Genomic DNA, 19,100 nt, shown 5'->3' with positions numbered 1-19,100 from the left:
AAAGAGTGATGTTGTGACAATCTAGCAAATGTCAGCAAATACCCTGAAGGTTTCTGGCTTTCTGATTGTTTATTTGAATAAAAAAAAAGTGATAGGGAATTTCCCCCCAAAACTCAGTCTATGAATTGCCAATGGCATTCTAAGGAAGCCACCACCTCATTTGCTAAATGAGAGGACCCAAATAAAAAATAAAATAGAAATTCAAACAGTTAACACCAACACAGCACTGTATGGGTGGTCAACAGCAACCAATTTAAACACTAACTAAGCATGATGGCTCCCTCTTCATAGGAAGAAAAACAATGCATTTGGAGAGAACATTGAACTGAGGACTGAGACCAGATTTGGACATTGGATGACGCAGCACACTGGGAGTACTCAGTATATAGAAATGGAAGTTTATGCTAAAATCATTTTCAAAATTAACTAATAGCAGTAATGTTGAGGCCAAAATTTCAAGATGACTATGTTCAGATCAATTGTCAGAAAACACTGCATGAGTTCACTTTGGAGGAATTACTACACACTCTGTCTCTTCTCTTACCCCAATGTTTTGACCCATGAAAGATGCTGCTTATCAAAACAGTGGAATCTCCTTTAAAGCTTAATATTTTTACATACTCCCTGTATTAATTATGATAGGCATATCACTAGGTAACAGAGCTTGCTGCTTCAAGGACGGCATATTATTATATCTGTAGTAAATAACGTTTTTAATTTTGGAACATGTAGGAAAACAAAAGGATAGGGAAATATCAACAAAAATATACATTTTAAAAGCATAAACATCTGGGATACCATAAAGTGTTTACTGCTAGGGTTGAACACTGCAGTCATCAGTAATTTGATGCAGGCATTAACCTTCCTTGACATCTGAGCAATAGACTCTCCCTCAAGGTAAGAGGCAGCACAGCAGAGAGGGCAAGAATCTAATTCTGGGCCGGGTGCGGTGGCTCCCGCCTGTAATCCCAGCACTTTGGGAGGCTGAGGCAAGTGGATCACCTGAGGTCAGGAGTTTGAGATCAGCCTAGCCCACATGGTGAAACCTCATCACTACTAAAAATACAAAAAATTTGGTAGGCTTGGTGGTGGTCACCTGTAATCCCAGCTACTCGGGAGGCTGAGGCAGGAGAATCGCTTGAACCTGGGAGGTAGAGGTTGCAGTGAGCCAAGAGCACACCATTGCACTCTAATTTGAGTGACAGAGTGAAACTCCTTCTCAAAAAAAAAAAAAGAAGAAGAAGAAGAGGAAGAAGAGGAAGAAGGAGAAGGAGAAGAAGAAGAGGAGAGGAAGAAGAAGAAGAAGAAGGAGGAGGAGGAGGAGGAGGAGGAAGAAGAAGAAGAAGAAGAAGAAGAAGAAGAAGAAGAAGAAGAAGAAGAAGAATCATCAAATTTTGAAAGCAGACCATTTGCACTTGTATCTATCCTTTAGCTGGGTGACTTTGGGCAAATGACATAACCTTTCTGGGTCTCACTTTTCCTCACTTGTAAAATGGGGGTAATGACTCACAACATCTCATGGGATTGATGGAGGATAAAACCAGGACCTGGTATACAGGAATGGCAGCATTCAGGGATATAAAATAAATATGCTACATTATGACCTTCTCAAATCACTGTATTTCTACTTCTTCATTTACGGGGCACAGATGTTAATACAAAACAAGAGTGTCAGATGACATTACCACAGGCAGACTCCCACTGTTCATCTACTGACTCCCCTCCAAACATATCCCAGCACCCTAAGTAATGAGGTCGTTTTTGTTTTTCTTACCGCTTTAGCCAAGTAGCTGTCTGAATATTCCAGTTTTCCAAGTACATTTTGAAACTTGTGGCAGTCTGGAAAGAAGAAAATAACACCTATCATTAACTTTAAAAATACCCCAAGTAATGGGAAGTTCTCCCCAGTTTCCCTGGCAGCAGGTTAGATACGGTATTTCAATAGTGACTACTCAGAGTCAAGAGCAAATCAGCTGTTCCAGCCTACACAGGACAATTTTCTGCTGTTTATAAGATCCACTTTGCAACTAAAACTTGGCTTGTAAGATCTCAATTTTTTTTCAAAATGTATTTTCAAATTACAGGAAAACTGAAGGAACGTTTTGTGGGTTTCCCTTCCACTCTGGTTAAAATTTTTTAAGCCATCTGAATTTTATAATTAAATATTCTAAAAAGGAATTTGCCCCAGGAAAAGTTTAATCATGGGAATTCGGTGCCTTTATGGAGACAGCTTAAATTTAATTGTCATCTTTTCACTGTGTAGCCCTCTAAAACTAGGTCAGTCTTATGCAGTTAACGCTATAGATAGCTACTCAGGTTCCAACGTTTCCAATTGTTTCTGGAATACTAAGAGATTTTATGCATGAAGGGATCACAATACAGGAAAGGAAATAAATATCACCCAACTGGCAGTGACGCAAGCAAATCAACTACTGAGAAGGGACATCCCCACGATAATCATTACCTGGGTTTTCTCTTTAGAAAAAACCAAAAAAAAAGGTCTTATCCAAGTCTAGTGATAAAAAGCATGATGCAGCTGGGCGTGGTGGCTCATGCCTGTAATCCCAGCACTTTGGGAAGCCGAGGTGGGCGGATCCCCTGTGGTCAGGAGTTCAAGACCAGCCTGGCCAACATGGCAAAACCCCATCTCTACTACAAATACAAAAATTAGCTGGGCATGGTGGCGGGCACCCGTAACCCCAACTACTCGGAACACTGAGGCAAGAGAATTAATTGAACTTGGGAGGCAGAGGTTGCAGTGAGATGAGATCGCACCACTGCACTCCAGCCTGGGCGACAGAGCAAGATTCCATCTCAAAAATAAATAAATTAATTAATTAAATTAAATAAAAAGCATGATGCAAACATACCAGGATCAGAATTCCTAAAGAAGGTAGAAAGTCTAAGTGCCACTTTTTTCTGAAGTGTTTTCAACCATAAGAAAATCATGTATAGGCCATACATTGGCCTAATGTGGTATGTCTGTAAGGGACAGAAGGAAGGGAGAGAAAAGAGGGAGGAATGAAGATAGATGGAAAATAGATCTTTTTATTGTGAGTTTTTATTTCAAAACCTCAAGGAGTTTTATTTATCTATTTCTTCTATGGCTAATAAAATACTATAAGCCCAGCCTTGGAGTGTCTTAACTAATCAGACTTCCTTGTTTTTCTTTACCTCCTTATTCTATATCAAATGTATGATGACAATGTAAACTTTCTCCTTCTGGTTTTCTTTTACAAGAAATACATACTTAATGACTTAGCCCTTTACCCTGAAGACATGTCCACCGTGGAAGGATTCTGTTTTTTTGGCACATAGCTAGGGGGACTAGTAGGCAGCCGAAGGTCAAGGGGGACCACCCTAAAGGACATTTACCCAACAAAACTCTAAGGCAGCCAGCCCATGAGTTTTGAGGAAGAGAAGAATCTTAGTGAGAAAAAGGGGAAAGTCGTAACACACTTGAACTCTCTCTGACATCATCTATGTAAAAAAGAGAAGCTTACGGATCACCTATACTGCTTTTCCAAAACTGAGATAGGTCATTCTGAAAGCTGGACCTTGTCCACTTACATTGTGGCCCATCGTGACTGGGGACTGCTTCTTGCCTCACATGCAGCGACCGATAGTAAAAGCATTCTTTGTTCATTCAGAACTGACGCTGGACCTTGGCCATGCCCTTTCAGCATCTGCCAAGGCTTTCCACCCACAGGAGACCCCAGATCCTCTAGGACTATACAAAAATAAATGTTTTGCCCACAGTGGGCCCTCAATTAATATCTGTTGAATCTGATTGCCCTGAGTAACCAAATAGCATGATGAGTTTAAGTTGAACATATGATGTAATTTACTTAGATAACAGTGGCATGCTTCTATTTCTTTCTGCTTGCCTGCCTTTTGCAGTAGCGCTGCCTCAATGCTAAAAAAAAAAAAAAGAAAAGAAAAGTAAAATATAATCCTCCCTATAAATTCCACCATGTTTTGTAGTTAAAATGCAGATCACTTTCCCTCTAGAGGCCATCCACATGCAAAAAGCCTCAGGCAAAAGATGTTGGGGGTTTCCCCCATGCCTCCTTCTGGCCTACTTTCCACCCAATGTGGGTGGCAGGTGGTCAGTTTCCATCTATCTCTGGCTTCTTGCTCTATACACACAATCCCTCCTGACCAAACTCTCCAGTGGGCTCTGTCTGCCCTGTGGCAGGTGGAAAACCAAAACCAACAGCAAATATGAGTCAGCTGGCTAGGAACCCAACGCTTCTGCATGTTGAGAATCACGCCCCTCCTCCCATTCAGCTAAAAGGGGGAAAGGGTCTGAGACTTGGCATTCCTGTGTACTCCAAGAGCTAGCAATGCAAAGAAAACCCAGGGTGATGTGGCCCCAAGGAGACCACCTCTGATAACGCCAGCAGACCAAAAATTGTGGTGCAAGAATGAAGACAGAGAGAAAAACCACACTATTCTAGTGGCCTAAAAGTTGTACATTATGACAATTCTTCTTAAAAGTGAATGCATTATAAATGCCTCCAAAGGAACTACACAGAACGTTTGCAATATTAAAATCAAAATACAGGAGCTTCCAGTCTGCATGCATCACTGAAATAGGTAGAAAGAGAAGAGAAAGAGATCACACATTGGGACCTTCTAGTTGAAAGAACAGGAATATAAACAACCAAAAGATTTTCCTGGCTCTTTTCAGATGTTTTGTGTCATTCTCCCTTGAACCACTAAAACTGTCAAGAAAGTAGATATCTTAAAAAAAAAAAAAAAAAAAAAAAAAAAAAAAAAAAAGAGACAGAAAAAAACAATTCTGAGATTCAAAATGTCCAGGAGGCTGCTGAGCCTGGCAATCCCCTGAGAGCAGCTTTTCTTCAGACACATGGATGAAGCATTCTGGGGATATCACACTCAAAGCAAACCATTTGCTTTCTTCACTATGGAAGTTGGACTTAAAAGCATCATACACTCACCTCAATTTTCCAGATGTTCAGGTTCGAAAGCAGATCCCAACAGAAATTCCCATTCTTATCCACTCCGCTGAACCCAAAGCCAGCTGCATTATTCACTGCATCAGCTATGGTTTTTAAAGTAACACATTAGGATATGGAACAAAAGTCACATTGTTGCTTTTAAAAGACACTAAATATCTGTCTAGCTTCAAGATGGAGAAACATACAGTAGTGTCCTTGGAAAAGGAACCCCAAAATATAAAGGATCTGCTAACATTCTGAAGCAGAAAAATATGTACTGGCTGTTTGGTAACCTTGATTTTTAGGCATTCATTCCCTTGCATTTAGGGAACACCTGCTAAGGTAAGAGGAAAGAAGCTAGATGTCCGTAGAATGCAAAAATGAGAATAAACAAGAAACGAATAACCAAAATGAATAAGTAAACAGGAGAATTTAGTGACCAACTTGACAGGAGGGGAGAAAAGAAAGGAGGTAAAAATAGATCTGAGTTCAAATACAAAGACCAGAAGAAACAGGGGACCCAGAAGAAGTCTCAGAGCTGTCATTAAAGACAGCAGGGCATTACCTAAGAGGCAGTGCTAAATCAGGAGGAGAAGCAGCTCCGCAAGAGCGATTGGAGCTCCTTTTGGATATGTTAAGCATGACCGGTCGGTAGTGTATCTGTTGGAGCTGACGAGATGGGGTTAAAAAAAGTTTAGGTCCCAAGACAAAGGACAGAGCTAGAGGTGTGACTCTGGGGCCAGCTGCAATGGAGGCCACGTGTGGACAAAATCATCCAAGCCAGCCACCCATAAAGTCCCTTTAAAAGCTCCTGTTTCCATCTTTATCTTACGTCACTGAACTATAAGAGAAAATGTCCTCCTGCTGGAAATATTTCATCTCCATTAAGTTCCTTAATGAACTCAACACACTTTTATTATGATGACCAAGAGGCTAATTGTCTCTTTCTGCTTATTTAAAAATCTGTTAGAATATTTTCTAAGAAAAAACTAAAATGAACTAATCAAAATAATTAAGAGATAGCACTATGAAATCTTTTTTTTTTTTTTTTTTTTTGAGACAGAGTCTCGCTCTGCCACCCAGGCTGGGGTGCGGTGGCGCGATCTTGGCTCACTGCAAGCTCTGCCTCCCAGGTTCACTTCATTCTCCTGCTTCAGCCTCCCATGTAGCTGGGACTACAGGTGCCTGCCACCGCACCCAGCTAATTTTTTGTATTTTTAGTAGAGACGGGGTTTCACCGTGTTAGCCAGGATGGTCTCGATCTCCTGACCTCGTGATCCGCCCGTCTCGGCCTCCCAAAGTGCTGGGATTACAGGCATAAGCCACTGCGCCTGGCCAGCGCTGTGAAATCTTAGATCCGGAGATCTTAGAGAAATCTTTCTTTTTCTATAAAAGTCCAACTCTAGATGGCCTTCTGAAGAGCTGCCTTAAAGAAAAACAACCTGTCCTAAGTCAGGTTGGCAGAGATGATGATTTAACACTGCTTCTCTTATACTTGGCTTCACTGTAAGATGATCTGGTTTCTTTTAGAAGGAAGCATGAAAGAGACCAAGTGCTTCTATGTGATTCTCCCCTCGCCAACTGGATAGGAACCCAGTGGAGAAAAAAAGACAAACAAAGTGAGGGTGTGCCTGTAAGAAACTGATGGTTTTAAACGTGTGGGAACTAATTCGTGAGTGACAGAGATCAACGACACTAAGGGCCTTGAGGTCTGTGTTGAGAACTAAAACCAGAGCCAGGCTGACCGTCACTGGGACCAGTATAACCACTTCTAAATTCCTTCTTCCATCTCCAGCCTCATTTCTGGCACAGCTGGTTAGACCTAAGAGAAGAGAATAATGAAACTATCTTTTCTCTCTCTCTCTCTCTCTCTTTCTCTCTCTCTCTCTCTCTGTGTGTGTGTGTGTTTTCAGTTCTTATTATCTTTCCAGGACTCTATATAATAATTTACAGGCAGTTCCTCATTTAATCTTCATAACAGTATTGAGACAGAAGGTTAAGAATGGGCTCCAGGGGGAAATTGGACAAGTTTCTACCTCCACTTGGCAGCATACTACATACATGGGCCTGGGAGAAGAATCACCTAACTTCTAGAAACCTATTCCCTTGAGCATAAAATGGATATAATAATGGTACTCATTTTAAAGGGCTGTTGAAAGGATTAAACAAAATTAAATATGTGTGCAATAGATAGCTCAGTGCTGGCCCAAGTTAACACTCAAGAAAGGTTAGCTCCTATTATTATGATTACGCTATTAAGGGGACTGAGGCTAGAGATATTAGGTAACCTTTAAGATCATGTAACCTCTGGGAGGCCGAAGCAGGTGGATCACCTGAGGTCAGCAGTTCGAGACCAGCCTGGCCAACATGGTGAAACCCCATCTCTACTAAAAATACAAAAATTAGCTGGGTGTAGTGGCGGACACTTGTAATCCCAGCTACCTGGGAGGCTGAGGCAGGAGAATCGCTTGAACCCAGGACACGGAGGTTACAATGAGCCGAGATCACACCATTGTACTCCAGCTGGGCGACAAGAGCAAAACTCCATCAAAAACAAACAAACAAACAAAGAAACATATAGTTTGTCAACAATGCCAGAATCTCAATCCTAGAACTCGATTCCACAACCTGAGTAGGTAAGAGCCACCCTGAAAGAGGAAAATGGTGAAAGGTTCCCAAGTACTGACTCTCAGAACCACACTGAGCCGATGTTGGAATCCCCACTCCACCTAGTGAGCCCACAGTCATTTATCCAAGCCTAGTTTTTGTCTCAGAGCAGTGACAGACTCTAAGTTCACCAGTCCAAAAGTGGTTTTACTTGTACTGTGCATGTCTCCAATCTATTATTACAGATAGATTAATTTGTATGCCCATCTGTTGGACTATGTGGTCCTCAGAAAACAGCCCAGACTAACGTCTCACTAACTAGTACTAGCACTAAGTAGTAGGGGGAAAACAGCCAGGACCATATACTAAGTCCAAAAGAAATAGTTTGATTATTTGAATATAAACAGTATCTAGAGCTAGGCTGACACAGTGAAGCTCAGCAGAGATTCATCAAGAGGCCAGCTTTAAGGATTAAATTTATAATCATGTGTAATTAGTCCATCAATTATATGTAAATGGTGTTTAAAGAGAGCTGGAGAAAACAATTATTCGGTTAAGCAGTTTAAATATTCCCTGATACACTATTCATTGCTTCTTTATTCGTAAATAAGACTAAGGTTAATTTCCGACCAGCCCATGCAATCTAAACTGTAACAAACTTCAAATTGAGGCCATACAAATTAATGAAGTGTTTCTACTGAAGCTACCCCAAAAAAAATAAAGAAAAGGGAAGCATGGGGGGGGGAGAAAAAGAGCTTAGTCCACATAGAAAGTGCTCCACAGGAAGGGGTACCTCTCCACTGTACTCCAGATGTCCGGGGAACTCCCCAAAGGGTAGAAAGGTGCAGGTGCTCCCTGTTCCCATGACACTTCCCAGTCCAGGTCCCTCCTTGTCTCAGACTTTCCCTATGGAAAGGAATGGCCTTTCTTTCCTCCTGAGATCAGGAGCTGATTTAGTCCAGAAGCCAGCCCTTAAGCTCTGAGATACAGAAAATGGGAGCGGGAGGATAGGAAGAGAAAAGAGAAAAGGAAGGTGGGTGAGGCAGCAGAAGATAGTAGGAGGGAATTAGATATATTCTCTCTCTCTCTCTCAGTCCCCTACACACATACACAGTCATTCCGATTAGAGGAAATTAAAACTATTAATTATTTAGCCAGCAACAGTGGCTCACGCCTGTAATCCCAGCACTTTGGGAGGCTGATGCGGGTGAATCACCTGAGGTCAGGAGTTCCGAGACCAGCCCTGGCCAAACCGGTGAAACCCCATCTTACTAAAATACAAAAATCAGCCGGCGTGGTTGGTGGGCACCTGTAATCCCAGCTACTTGGGAGGGCTGAGGGCAGGAGAATCGCTTGAAACCCGGGAGGTGGAGGTTGCGTGAGCTGAGACCGCACCATTGCACTCCAGCCTGGGTGACAAGAGCGAAACTCCATCTCAAAAAAAAAAAAAAAAAAAAAAAAAAAAAAAAAAATTAACATAGAAAAAATAAGCTCAATGTTCTAAGTAGGATTCCAACCGTAGCAGGTCGGAGGCCTACCTACTACAGAAGTCATCCTTTGTAACTGCAGAACAAGAAATAAGATAAAAGACTACTGAACCTTCCCCAGTGACTAGTCTGTATTCATCCTTTTCTCTTTATTCCTCCCACTGGGACGGCGCTTGAAGAGTATTGCCTGGTAGTTGTATGTCTGTGTTCCCAACCATGCAACAATCCTGAGGGAGAGTCAATGTCCTACCTTTCGATTCCTCCTAGCACAGAATCTGGTACTCAACAGAAACTCCTTGAATTAAATGGAAAGTATACACAAACAAAATTTCCCTCATTGTAAATTTTACAAAAGCTCTAAGTCAGATCTCTCCGGCCAAATGTTACATAAATACAGCATTGGACTGAACTTACGCAGGAACATTTTGGCCCTTAAAATAATTTGGACTGGGGAGGAAGGAATAGGGAGTTACTTTTACTGGGTACAGAGTTTCTGTTGGGGTGATGAAAAAGATCTAGAGATAGACGGTGGTGATAGTGGCATAGTATTGTGAATGAGCTTCATATCACTGAAGTGTACCCTCAAAAATGATTAAAATGGTAAATTTTACATGTATTTTGCCACAATGAAAAAAAAAATTTTTTTTTTGAGTCAGAGTCTTGCTCCATCACCCAGGCTGGAGTTCGGTGGCGTGATCTTGGCTTATAGCAACCTCCACCTCCCCGATTCAAGCTATTCTCATGCCTCAGCCTCCTGAGTAGCTGAGATTATAGTACCTGGGATTATTCCACTAATTTTTTGTATTTTTGATAGAGACGGGGTTTTGCCATGTTGGGCAGGCTGGTCTTGAACTCCTGGCCTGAAGTGATTTGCCAGCCTCAGCCTCCCAAAGTGCTGGGATAATAGTAATGAGCCATTACACCCAGCCAAAAAATAATAATTTTTTAAAAAAGTAATTTGGTACCTGCAAACTTTAATTGAAACTTAAAACTTGAAGGATGAACTGAGAGGGAAGAGGAACTCAAGCAATTAAGTGCTACTCCCTCATTCGTGAGATGTGGGCTGAACCCTCGGAAATCAAGTTTAATAATCTATTTTATTTAATAAGCCAAGTCACTGCTCTCTGATATCAAATGCAGGTCACCTGCAGCTAAGATGTCCAACTCCCATCCCTGAAAGCGTTCCAGTGTGATACAGACAGGGCTTCCATGTTTCATCAACACCCTTTCCCAGTCTCTAAGTACACTGACAGGTTTATAGCTCATGTTAGCAAAGCTTTATGCAACTGCAGTCTAAAATTGTTTGAAAGGAAAGAGATAAAAGCTTAATATGAACCAAGTTATCCCACAGGAAAAAAAAAATGTGATAAAACCAAATGAAGTTGAACTTTCTACCTAAAAACAAAAAATCACTTGAAGTCAGCTTCTTTCTAAGACATAAAAACCTAACCAACAGTTCCTTAAAGAAGTGTAACCTAAATTAGCATGTGTGTTGGTCAGATTAATTCAAGGTGCATCCTGTATTATATAAAACCCAGAAAAATTACAAGAAAACCAGATCATTCCAGAATTTCCCCTCAACTTTCCACTGCTTTACATGGCCAGCTTTGATTGGTAAAAGGAGAAGCTTCCAAGTTTTGACATCTGTTAATAACATTGGGTCTAAACAACGGCCAGGATGTTTTTCTCCTTGTCGTGGAGAACTGAGTTTATGGAGGGTGGGAGAGAGGAGTGCTATGTTGGAATGTTAAAACTGACCCTGGCTCAACTGCCTCCCATTACGTGGTGAGCTTCTTTGATTAACTGATCCAAAATGTCGTTCTGGCTAAGCCATCCAAGGAGTAGCATTTTTCCCTCATTCATTTGCAGCTACTCCATCAAACTTACCTAAAGTCCATGCAAAGTAATACTTGGGCTTTGAGGCTTGCATGACAACATATAAGTAGCAGAGTCGAGCTGGAAAGCTTGCTTTATGGACAAACCAGTCATCCACAAGGCAGGTGACGGGAAAGGTCTTTGTGAGCGTCAAAAACAAAAGGAGAGACACCAAGGTGATGCCCAACTTGTGTATCACAGCTCCCTGAAAATGGGAAAAAATCAGTGTCACCATGCAGAAGGCTCAGGTGTGAAGAAAACAGCTTTGGCATGGGCCTGCTAAGGACAACATTGCTCCAACAGCTGCTTGGCATTATTCCCCAGAAGGAGTGGCCACAGGCATTCTTTCTCATGAGACAAATCTGACCATGGAGATTAGGTACTATATTTAGATACAGAACATGCCTCTGACACTTGAGGGTTGAATGTATCTAGACTGGAAGAAAATCTCCATCAGCATACTCAACGAACAAAATGCAAGTACTTATATTATCCAAAACACAAGAGAATGGATAACAGGATGGCAAGTTTCCATCAAGAAAAATGAAAAACATTTGCACTTTTGCCTTCTATTCCTGTGACCAGCAGAGCCCAGGAAATGTCCTTGAGTCACCAGCAGAGAAGACAGAGGCTCAGGTATGAAGGATTCTGAGCAAGTAATTGAATACCTGGGCCAGCCAGGACATAGGCAGATAATGGGGAGCTCTAGACAGCCTTCCAGGATGGTTTAGATGTAGCCTACTCTGGGGTTAATTGTGTGCTGACTTTTTAAATTCGTCTGGACAGAGTGACTTTGCCCAGTTTTCCTGACATTTCAGGGAAAGTCCTTCAACATTCAACAGAACTCTAGTCTCCAACCTCATAAGAAAAAAAAAAAAAAGACTTTTATTGGTAATATGGGCATAGCAATAGCACCTCCCTCAGAGGGCACCTTGGGGTTTAAGTGACTGAGTGTTTGCAAGGTCCTGTGAACAGTGCCTGGATCCCAGTTAAGTGCTTAGCATGCCCAGCCACAATTACAGCTATACCACTGATAGGCACCGCACATGGATCCCAGCCCTTTCCCAGCTGTATGTCTTGAACTAAAACGCAACCTCACCACTTCACCTTATGTGTGCACAGAAATGCAAGTGTTTCCTTGGAGAGTGGCAGAAAGACTCTCTGATGACATAATTTTATAAATAAAAGCACAAGAAGCATGAAAACACTAAGGTGACAGATACTTCTAGAAACACGGTCACTTTGGTGTCTCTCACAGCCATGGTGACTTCACTCCTAGATCGTTTTGGTAAAGCAGATGAACTTGAGATACTTGACCAGTCGTAAGTGCTAAGAACTGAATGATGTCAAAAATCTCTAAAAACTCATACCTAATTAATAAATCCCTTACATTTTAAAATACTTAACTCATATTCTTTGCCAAGGCTTCAGCACTTTCAAAATATTTAACTCAAATTATCCTCATTTCCTTCCTTTCCCAATTTTCACCACTCCTTTCATTAATTACAAATGTCCCTTAAATAAAGGATACTTGATCTGAATAAATTCAGCATATTTGTAAAGTTCAGTGAGTTATCCTAATATTGACTAATTTGAGATGGATAAAACTCAGGTTAAATTTTAAAATATTATTTCAAAAAGTCAACTTAAATTCTCTCAAGGTCAATATAAGCAAGCTTTGGGCATGCCAAGGTAAAACTGGTTTCTCTTGCAATAAGTGGACTCTACAAGAAAAACACATTGATTCCAGTTCCGTGGTCCCCTCCACCTTTTATGACATATTATCTTTTGGCTATACTTGAATTTCAACTCATAAAGGCAAAACACCCATAGTATTCAAACATGTTAACTCCACAGTGCTGGGCATATTGTATGCACTAAATATTGACTGATGAACTTATTGCTTTCATTTTCCTAGCCGATGAACTTCTCAGTAAAATAAACACCCATTGCTCCAACATAGAACTGCTGCAAATAAGTAACTACACTGGTATTTTAAATAAATGAGAAAAGTTATTGGCCAAGCTTTCTGGTAAACTGTTTCGCTTCTTAATTAGAACCATTATTAGACAGAGTCAATCCTGGCAGCAAAACCCTATTCTCTAGACACTAAAAACTTACTGTGGGAGAAGGTTCTGGCAAACTGTGGAAACCTTTTTGTTTCCGGTTCACCTCCAGCAACTTCATGTGTATATGCTTCCCCTCAATGAAGGCTACGTAGTCCTTGAAATTGTTACAAGGACCAGCTATGACACTCATGAAATTGAGAAGGTAACTTAAGTATTCCAGAAAAGAGGGTTTCACTCTGTGAAAATAAAGTAAATAAATTGAAAAGTCTTCGGTCTTTGCTTTTTCTTCAGAATCTATAAATAAGCAAACACAAACGTTATCTCTGTAGATTCGATATATGACATGACCTTTCCTTGTTTTGTTTCTATAAAGTCGGCCGAGGAGAAATCTTGTGGAAAGGAAAGGTTAAAGAAGCAGGTGGCTCACAGCAAGCGCAGAGCTCCATGCCGCCCTCTGCTGGCCGGACACAGCTGTAGGCACTCAGAGCTGGGCGAGGGTAAGTGCAACTCAGGCTGGGCAATGTCCTTTTCTCATCAACCTCCCCTGTCTATAGGACAAAACGAAGGTAAAAAACATAAAGCAGGGTGGAGCCTGACCTAATGTTAGCTGATCGAGATGCTTCCAAATGGGAAAACTCCCTCCCGAATGCCAACATAAATACTAAACAAATGATGGGTGGAACCAGTTTCCACTGGAAGAGGCCACACAGAAGAACCGCAGTAGCAGCCTGTTGTCTGCTTTGGCAACCAGGCCTGAGTTCCTGAGCAACAGACCAGGGTAGTGGCAGGAAAAAAGTCTGTAGAGAACAGTTCTGTGTGGTGCTTTAATGGCATTTTGGAAGGCCTGTTCTAGCAAGATAGAATAAAGGCTCCCTGAAATGCCATTGCTAACCAGTCACTGGAATTGTCCCCTATAGCAGGGGCCCCAACCCCTGAGGCTCAGACTGGTATTGGTTTGTGGCCTGTTAGGAACTGGGCCAACAGCAGCAGGTGAGTGGCATGTGAGCAAACGAAGCTTCATCTGTATTTCCAGCCTCTCCCCATCATTACCGCCTGAGCTCCACCTAATGTCAGATCAGCAGTGGCATTAGATTCTCATAGGAGTGCGAACCCTATGGTGAACCGTGCATGCCAGGTATGTAGGCTGCCACTCCTTATGAGAATCTAATGCCTGACGATCTGTCACTGTCCCCCATCACCCCCAGATGGGACCACCTCGTTGCAGGAAACAAGCTCAGGGATCCCGCGGATTCTACATTATGGTGAGTTGTATAATTATTTCATTATATATCGCAATGTAATAACAATATAAAGTGCACAATAAATGTAAGGCCCTCCTGAAACCATCCCCCCCACCACCACCTGCAACCCTGGGTCAGTGGAAAAACTGCCTTCCACTAAACTGATCCCAAAGCCCTGTAGCATTTACACCCCCACTGCGCTTAGGAAAGGGCTGATTCATTAGAATCTTTCAAGAGTGCTCCACTGCTTCCAAGTCCCAATTCCTTAATGCAGGAATGAAGAAGTCAACCTCCTCTACCACCTGGGACCTTCCTCACTTCTGCAAGTTGTCCCTAATTCTGTCTAGCAGGAACCCCCCGCCCCTCCACCATGGCTGCACCCGATGTGCTACCCCACATGCCATCTTTATTCTCAGATCAAAGTTATTCCCTTCCCTCCCACTTCTTCTCCGACACTCCCCCTTCCTACTTCACATCAACACTGGCAAAGCCACCTGTAGCCCTCCTCCTGTATTTAACTCAGCTATACTCACCTCTCCTGCCTACTTCCTATCTTTTTTCACAGTGGCATTTAATCATACTGACACTGATCATTCACTATTCTTTAGGACCCCCAAGACACATGCCCAATAAGAATACTTCCGGAGGAAACATAACAACCCCAGGGAAGGAGAGCCTTGCAGAGGTACAGTTCTATTTACTCTTTGACCTAACAGATTCTACTTCTGAGACTCTATGCTCCAGTTCTACCCTAACACATTTCAAAATGACCTAATACAAGGTTATTCATCACTTAATCATTTGTAAAAGTCAAAGACTGGTAACAATGCACATGTGCATCAATAGCAGATTCATAAAATAAACGATATTATATCCATATAACAGAATTAATGTGCAGATATTTTTTAAATGAGGAAAATCTCTAGATACTGATATGCAAAGGGCTCGTTAATATATCGTTACACTTCACTTACTTGATAGCAAGTCGATGTTGTTCAGCAGAAAGGTCTTCAGCTCTTCGACCTAATCCTATGAAAAAGAAAAAAAATTAGAAATAAGATGTTTGAAGTGAATTAGATGACAAATTATAAAAGGCTCTTATCAAAGTCATTTGAACCAGGTAATCTTTGTTTGCTTTATAAATCATAAAGAGTTTCTGTTTTCTTTTTTGTTTTTAATGCCCTGGACCAAAAGAGCTACCCATAAGTACATGTGTGAGAAGCAAAGTCTCTGTAGGTTCATATGGAGAGGCAAAGATTCAAAGTTTTCTCCTACTTAATCCTCACAGTATGACATGGACCCAGAGAACCCTCCCCATCTGGTACATCTGGGAGTTCCTTTCCACTTTATATATGTCTTCCCTGATACATCAGAGAGAGCATCTTGCCTTTAACAGGCTGCCACAGCTTAAATACCTCCCTGGTGGCACTAGGTGCAGACACCTACTACAAGCTGAGAGCTTGGCTGTGGGACATAATGGAAAAAGAAACAGGAGACTTTCCTCTTCCAAAAAAAGTGGGTGGGGGGGAATGTAATCTTGAGTGAGAAAATTACAAAGGAATTATCAACGTTTTCTTCTTTTTATCATTTGTTTGTATCAGAAAAACTCCCAACCAAGTCACATCTGTGCTTTCTGTGAAATATACACATTAACGTAGAGTCAAAGAAACTGAATCTTAAAAGCAATATGTCAACTGTAAAACTGTATATTCAGCTAAGGCTGAGTAAGGTCACCAACCATGAAGGCAATTCAAAACCATGCCTAAGAGGAGGTAGAGTATTTCTGGAATTTACTTGTTCCTCCCACACACCAGAAAAAAAAAAAAAAAAAAAAAAAAAAAAAAAAAAAAAAGGCAAGTAAACATTTTGCTGCATTTAAGGGATGTTCCAGGAAATATGGTAAACTGAGAATGCTTTAAAAGTAAATTTAGGCAACAAGGCTGCTTAAAAGAAAAAAGAAGCAGTGTTTTAAAACTCATTTTATAAGATCTCATCAAATAGTAATCTCTGGCAATCCTAGAAATTAAACTGATTTTAGCTATTGATTTCAGTTGCTACTGTCTATAACCGCTACCAAGGGGACTTTCCAACTACAAAGAGAGTGACTAACTCACCCTGCTTTGCTCAGGACTCTCTGATTCTGGCACTGAAAGTCACATCTTCTGAAACCTTTTAGTACTGGGCAAACCAGGACGGTTGTTTACCCTAGAAAGACTCCATCCTTGGTATAAAACTACCCGGTTCTCTACAGAATGACTAAATCACCAAGTATGAACTAGGAATACACTAGGTCAAATGAAATTAAATCAGTTCACAGGCTTTAAGGAAAAATAAGGAAACTAGCTGTCAGAGATAAATTTCAACCTGTCAACATATAAAAAAACAATGTTAACAGTCAAAAAGTGCTTGTTAGAGCAGTACCAAGCCACAGAATATACTTTTACTAATTGTTCCTGGCCTCTCTAAAGCCCATATTGAAATCTTCTACCCAGCTGAAATAATCTTCCTCCCTTTCTTGGAACCCAGTCTGAACAATGTAAATCATACTTTCTGGCCATTTTTAGGCAGTGCCTGAGTGAAGAAAATGTTCAGCTTTATACAAACAGAAGATTCTTCCTTTTCCCAGCTTTGTTGTTGTTGTCGTTGCTACTGTTGTTGTTGTTGTTACGGAGTCTCGCTCTGTCACCCAGGCTGGAGTGCAGTGGCGCGATCTCGGCTCACTGCAACCTCTGCTTCCTTGGTTCAAGTGATTCTCCTGCCTCAGCCTCCTAAGTAGCTGGGATTACATGTGGGTGGCACATGCCACCACGCCCGACTAATTTTTGTATTTTTAGTAGAGACAGGGTTTCATCACGTTGGTCAGGCTTGTCTCAAACTCCTGACCTCGTGATCCACCCACCTCGGCCTCTCAAAGTGTTGGGATTACAGGCGTGAGCCACCGTGCCTGGCCCTTTTCCCAGCTTTTTATAGGGAATTATCATTAGATAATTTTCCAAGCCAAACAAACAAATGAAAACAAAACAAAACAAAACAACCTAGCATTTAAAATGATTAACCAGCCAATACTATTTAATCTTTCATTAGCTTGTGAGCTTCTCAGAGATTAAACCAAAGCAAAAAGGATGTCACTTCTTTTCAACAGATTTGAAAACAAAGGGCAGAGAGTATCACAAATTAACTTAAATTTAAAACACTGTAAGGATAAACAGAAAACACAGAGTTCTCAGTACAAATACGTCAGCAAATCTAGACTGCCGATTCCGCAGGAAAATGGTGAATCATGGCTGGAAAAGTGAAAGGCTATGATTGACGAGACCTGGAAATTTTGAACAAGATAAAGCAAGATCTGCCAGCATTTGTCCAAACTTTGGACTGTGTACACAGTATAAAAAGATGAGCTCTGCATGTCAGGCTCACTCTGAGAACGAAAAGGAGGGTTGCTATTCTCACCATCATGAACTTGGAATGCCAAGGTTGTGATCTTCTGCGTGACAATCATCAGAGGCCTGGAAGGAAGATAGAAAATAATCAAGATTGGCAAGAAGGCCATTGATGTGCTCTGGCTGTGCTCCCACCCAAATCTCATCTTGAATTGTAGTTCCCATAATTCTCACGTGTTGTGGGAGGGGCCCAGTAGGAGGTCATTGAATGATGGGAGCAGTTACCTCCATGCTGTTCTCATGATACTGAGTGAGTTCTCACAAGACCTGATGGTTTTATAAGGGGCTTCCCCTTCTCCCTACACTCTGCAGTTCTCCTTGCTGCTGCCATGTGAAGAAAGCCATGTTTGCGTCTCCTTCCGCCATGATTGTAAGTTTCCTGAGCCTCCCCAGCCATGAGGAACTGTGATTCCATTAAATCTCTTTCTTTATAAATTACCCAGTCTTGGTTATGTCTTATTAGCAGTATGAGAACGGACTAATACAGCCATTGGAAAGAAACTTTTATTCTATTTCTCTGGATGGTGGTTTTTTTCATCTCGAAGTTTATTAAATAAAATACAAAATAATGAATTTGAAATAAACCATTTTTATTTCCCTTCGAAATCACTTTACATAGGTAGATATAACAACAGTGAATAACAAGCTCACATTAGACACTCTTGTGCCGTTACTAGGTGTGGCCCCTGGACCAGCACCATCAGCATGCCCAAGAGCTAGCTGGAAATGCGAACTCCATTCCAGACCTAGAAAATGAGAATCTGATTTTTTTTTTAAACTCTGTTGCCCAGCGGGGAGGACAGTGACATAAACATGGCTCACTGTGGCCTCAACCTCCTGGGCTCAAGCAATCCTCCCACCTCAGCCTCCCAAATAGTTAGGATTACAGTTATGTACCATCGCACCCGGCTAATTTTTGTAATTTTTGTAGAGACTGGGTCTTACTGTGTTGCCCAGGCTGGTCTCCAATGCGAGCTCAAGTGATCTTCCCATATGAGCCTCCGAAAGCGCTGGGATTACAGGTGTGAGCAACCATGCCCACCTGAGAATCTGCATTTTAACAAGATTGCCAGGGAATTCACTCATTAAAATGTGAGAAGAGCTTGTTTGGAAGATACCTAATCCAGTGCACTGATGCCACCTGGATAGACAGATACACAGGCTCCTTCATCTAAAAGTGTTCTACTATGCCTTGTTCTATAAAAGGCAATTTTTCCCATACACATGAAGTAGAAGACACATTTGTAAAATGCAGCTGCCTGTAAATAAACCATTTATTGACCAACAATAACACCAACTTTAATTTGGAAAAAGCCATCAAATAAAAACTTGCCTGAGAAGTGGCATCTATGTCAACAAGGCTGCCAAGATATCTTAATGAGGGGAAGAAGAGTCTTTTTTTTTTTTTTTTTTTTTT

The 19,100-nt window shown here is 41.4% G+C and overlaps 1 protein-coding gene across 1 annotated transcript in view; it reads right to left on the bottom strand.

Annotated features, from left to right (window-relative positions):
* The window catches only part of MBOAT1 (membrane bound glycerophospholipid O-acyltransferase 1), a 116,266-nt gene that overhangs the window by 12,570 nt on the left and 84,596 nt on the right, over positions 1–19,100 (bottom strand). The window contains exons 5-10 of the mRNA XM_017862204.1: positions 17,694–17,749; positions 15,218–15,272; positions 13,055–13,238; positions 10,946–11,138; positions 4,965–5,068; positions 1,775–1,839 (exon numbers count right to left, since the gene is read on the bottom strand). Coding sequence (XP_017717693.1) covers positions 1,775–1,839; positions 4,965–5,068; positions 10,946–11,138; positions 13,055–13,238; positions 15,218–15,272; positions 17,694–17,749 — 657 coding nt within the window. The remainder of the gene's footprint in view (positions 1–1,774; positions 1,840–4,964; positions 5,069–10,945; positions 11,139–13,054; positions 13,239–15,217; positions 15,273–17,693; positions 17,750–19,100) is intronic.

This window comes from Rhinopithecus bieti, unplaced genomic scaffold, assembly GCF_001698545.2.
Source record: "Rhinopithecus bieti isolate Rb0 unplaced genomic scaffold, ASM169854v2 scaffold_62795, whole genome shotgun sequence".
NCBI lineage: Eukaryota > Metazoa > Chordata > Mammalia > Primates > Cercopithecidae > Rhinopithecus > Rhinopithecus bieti.
Note: the sequence above shows the minus strand (reverse complement) of the source record. Positions and strands in the feature narration are given on the sequence as shown.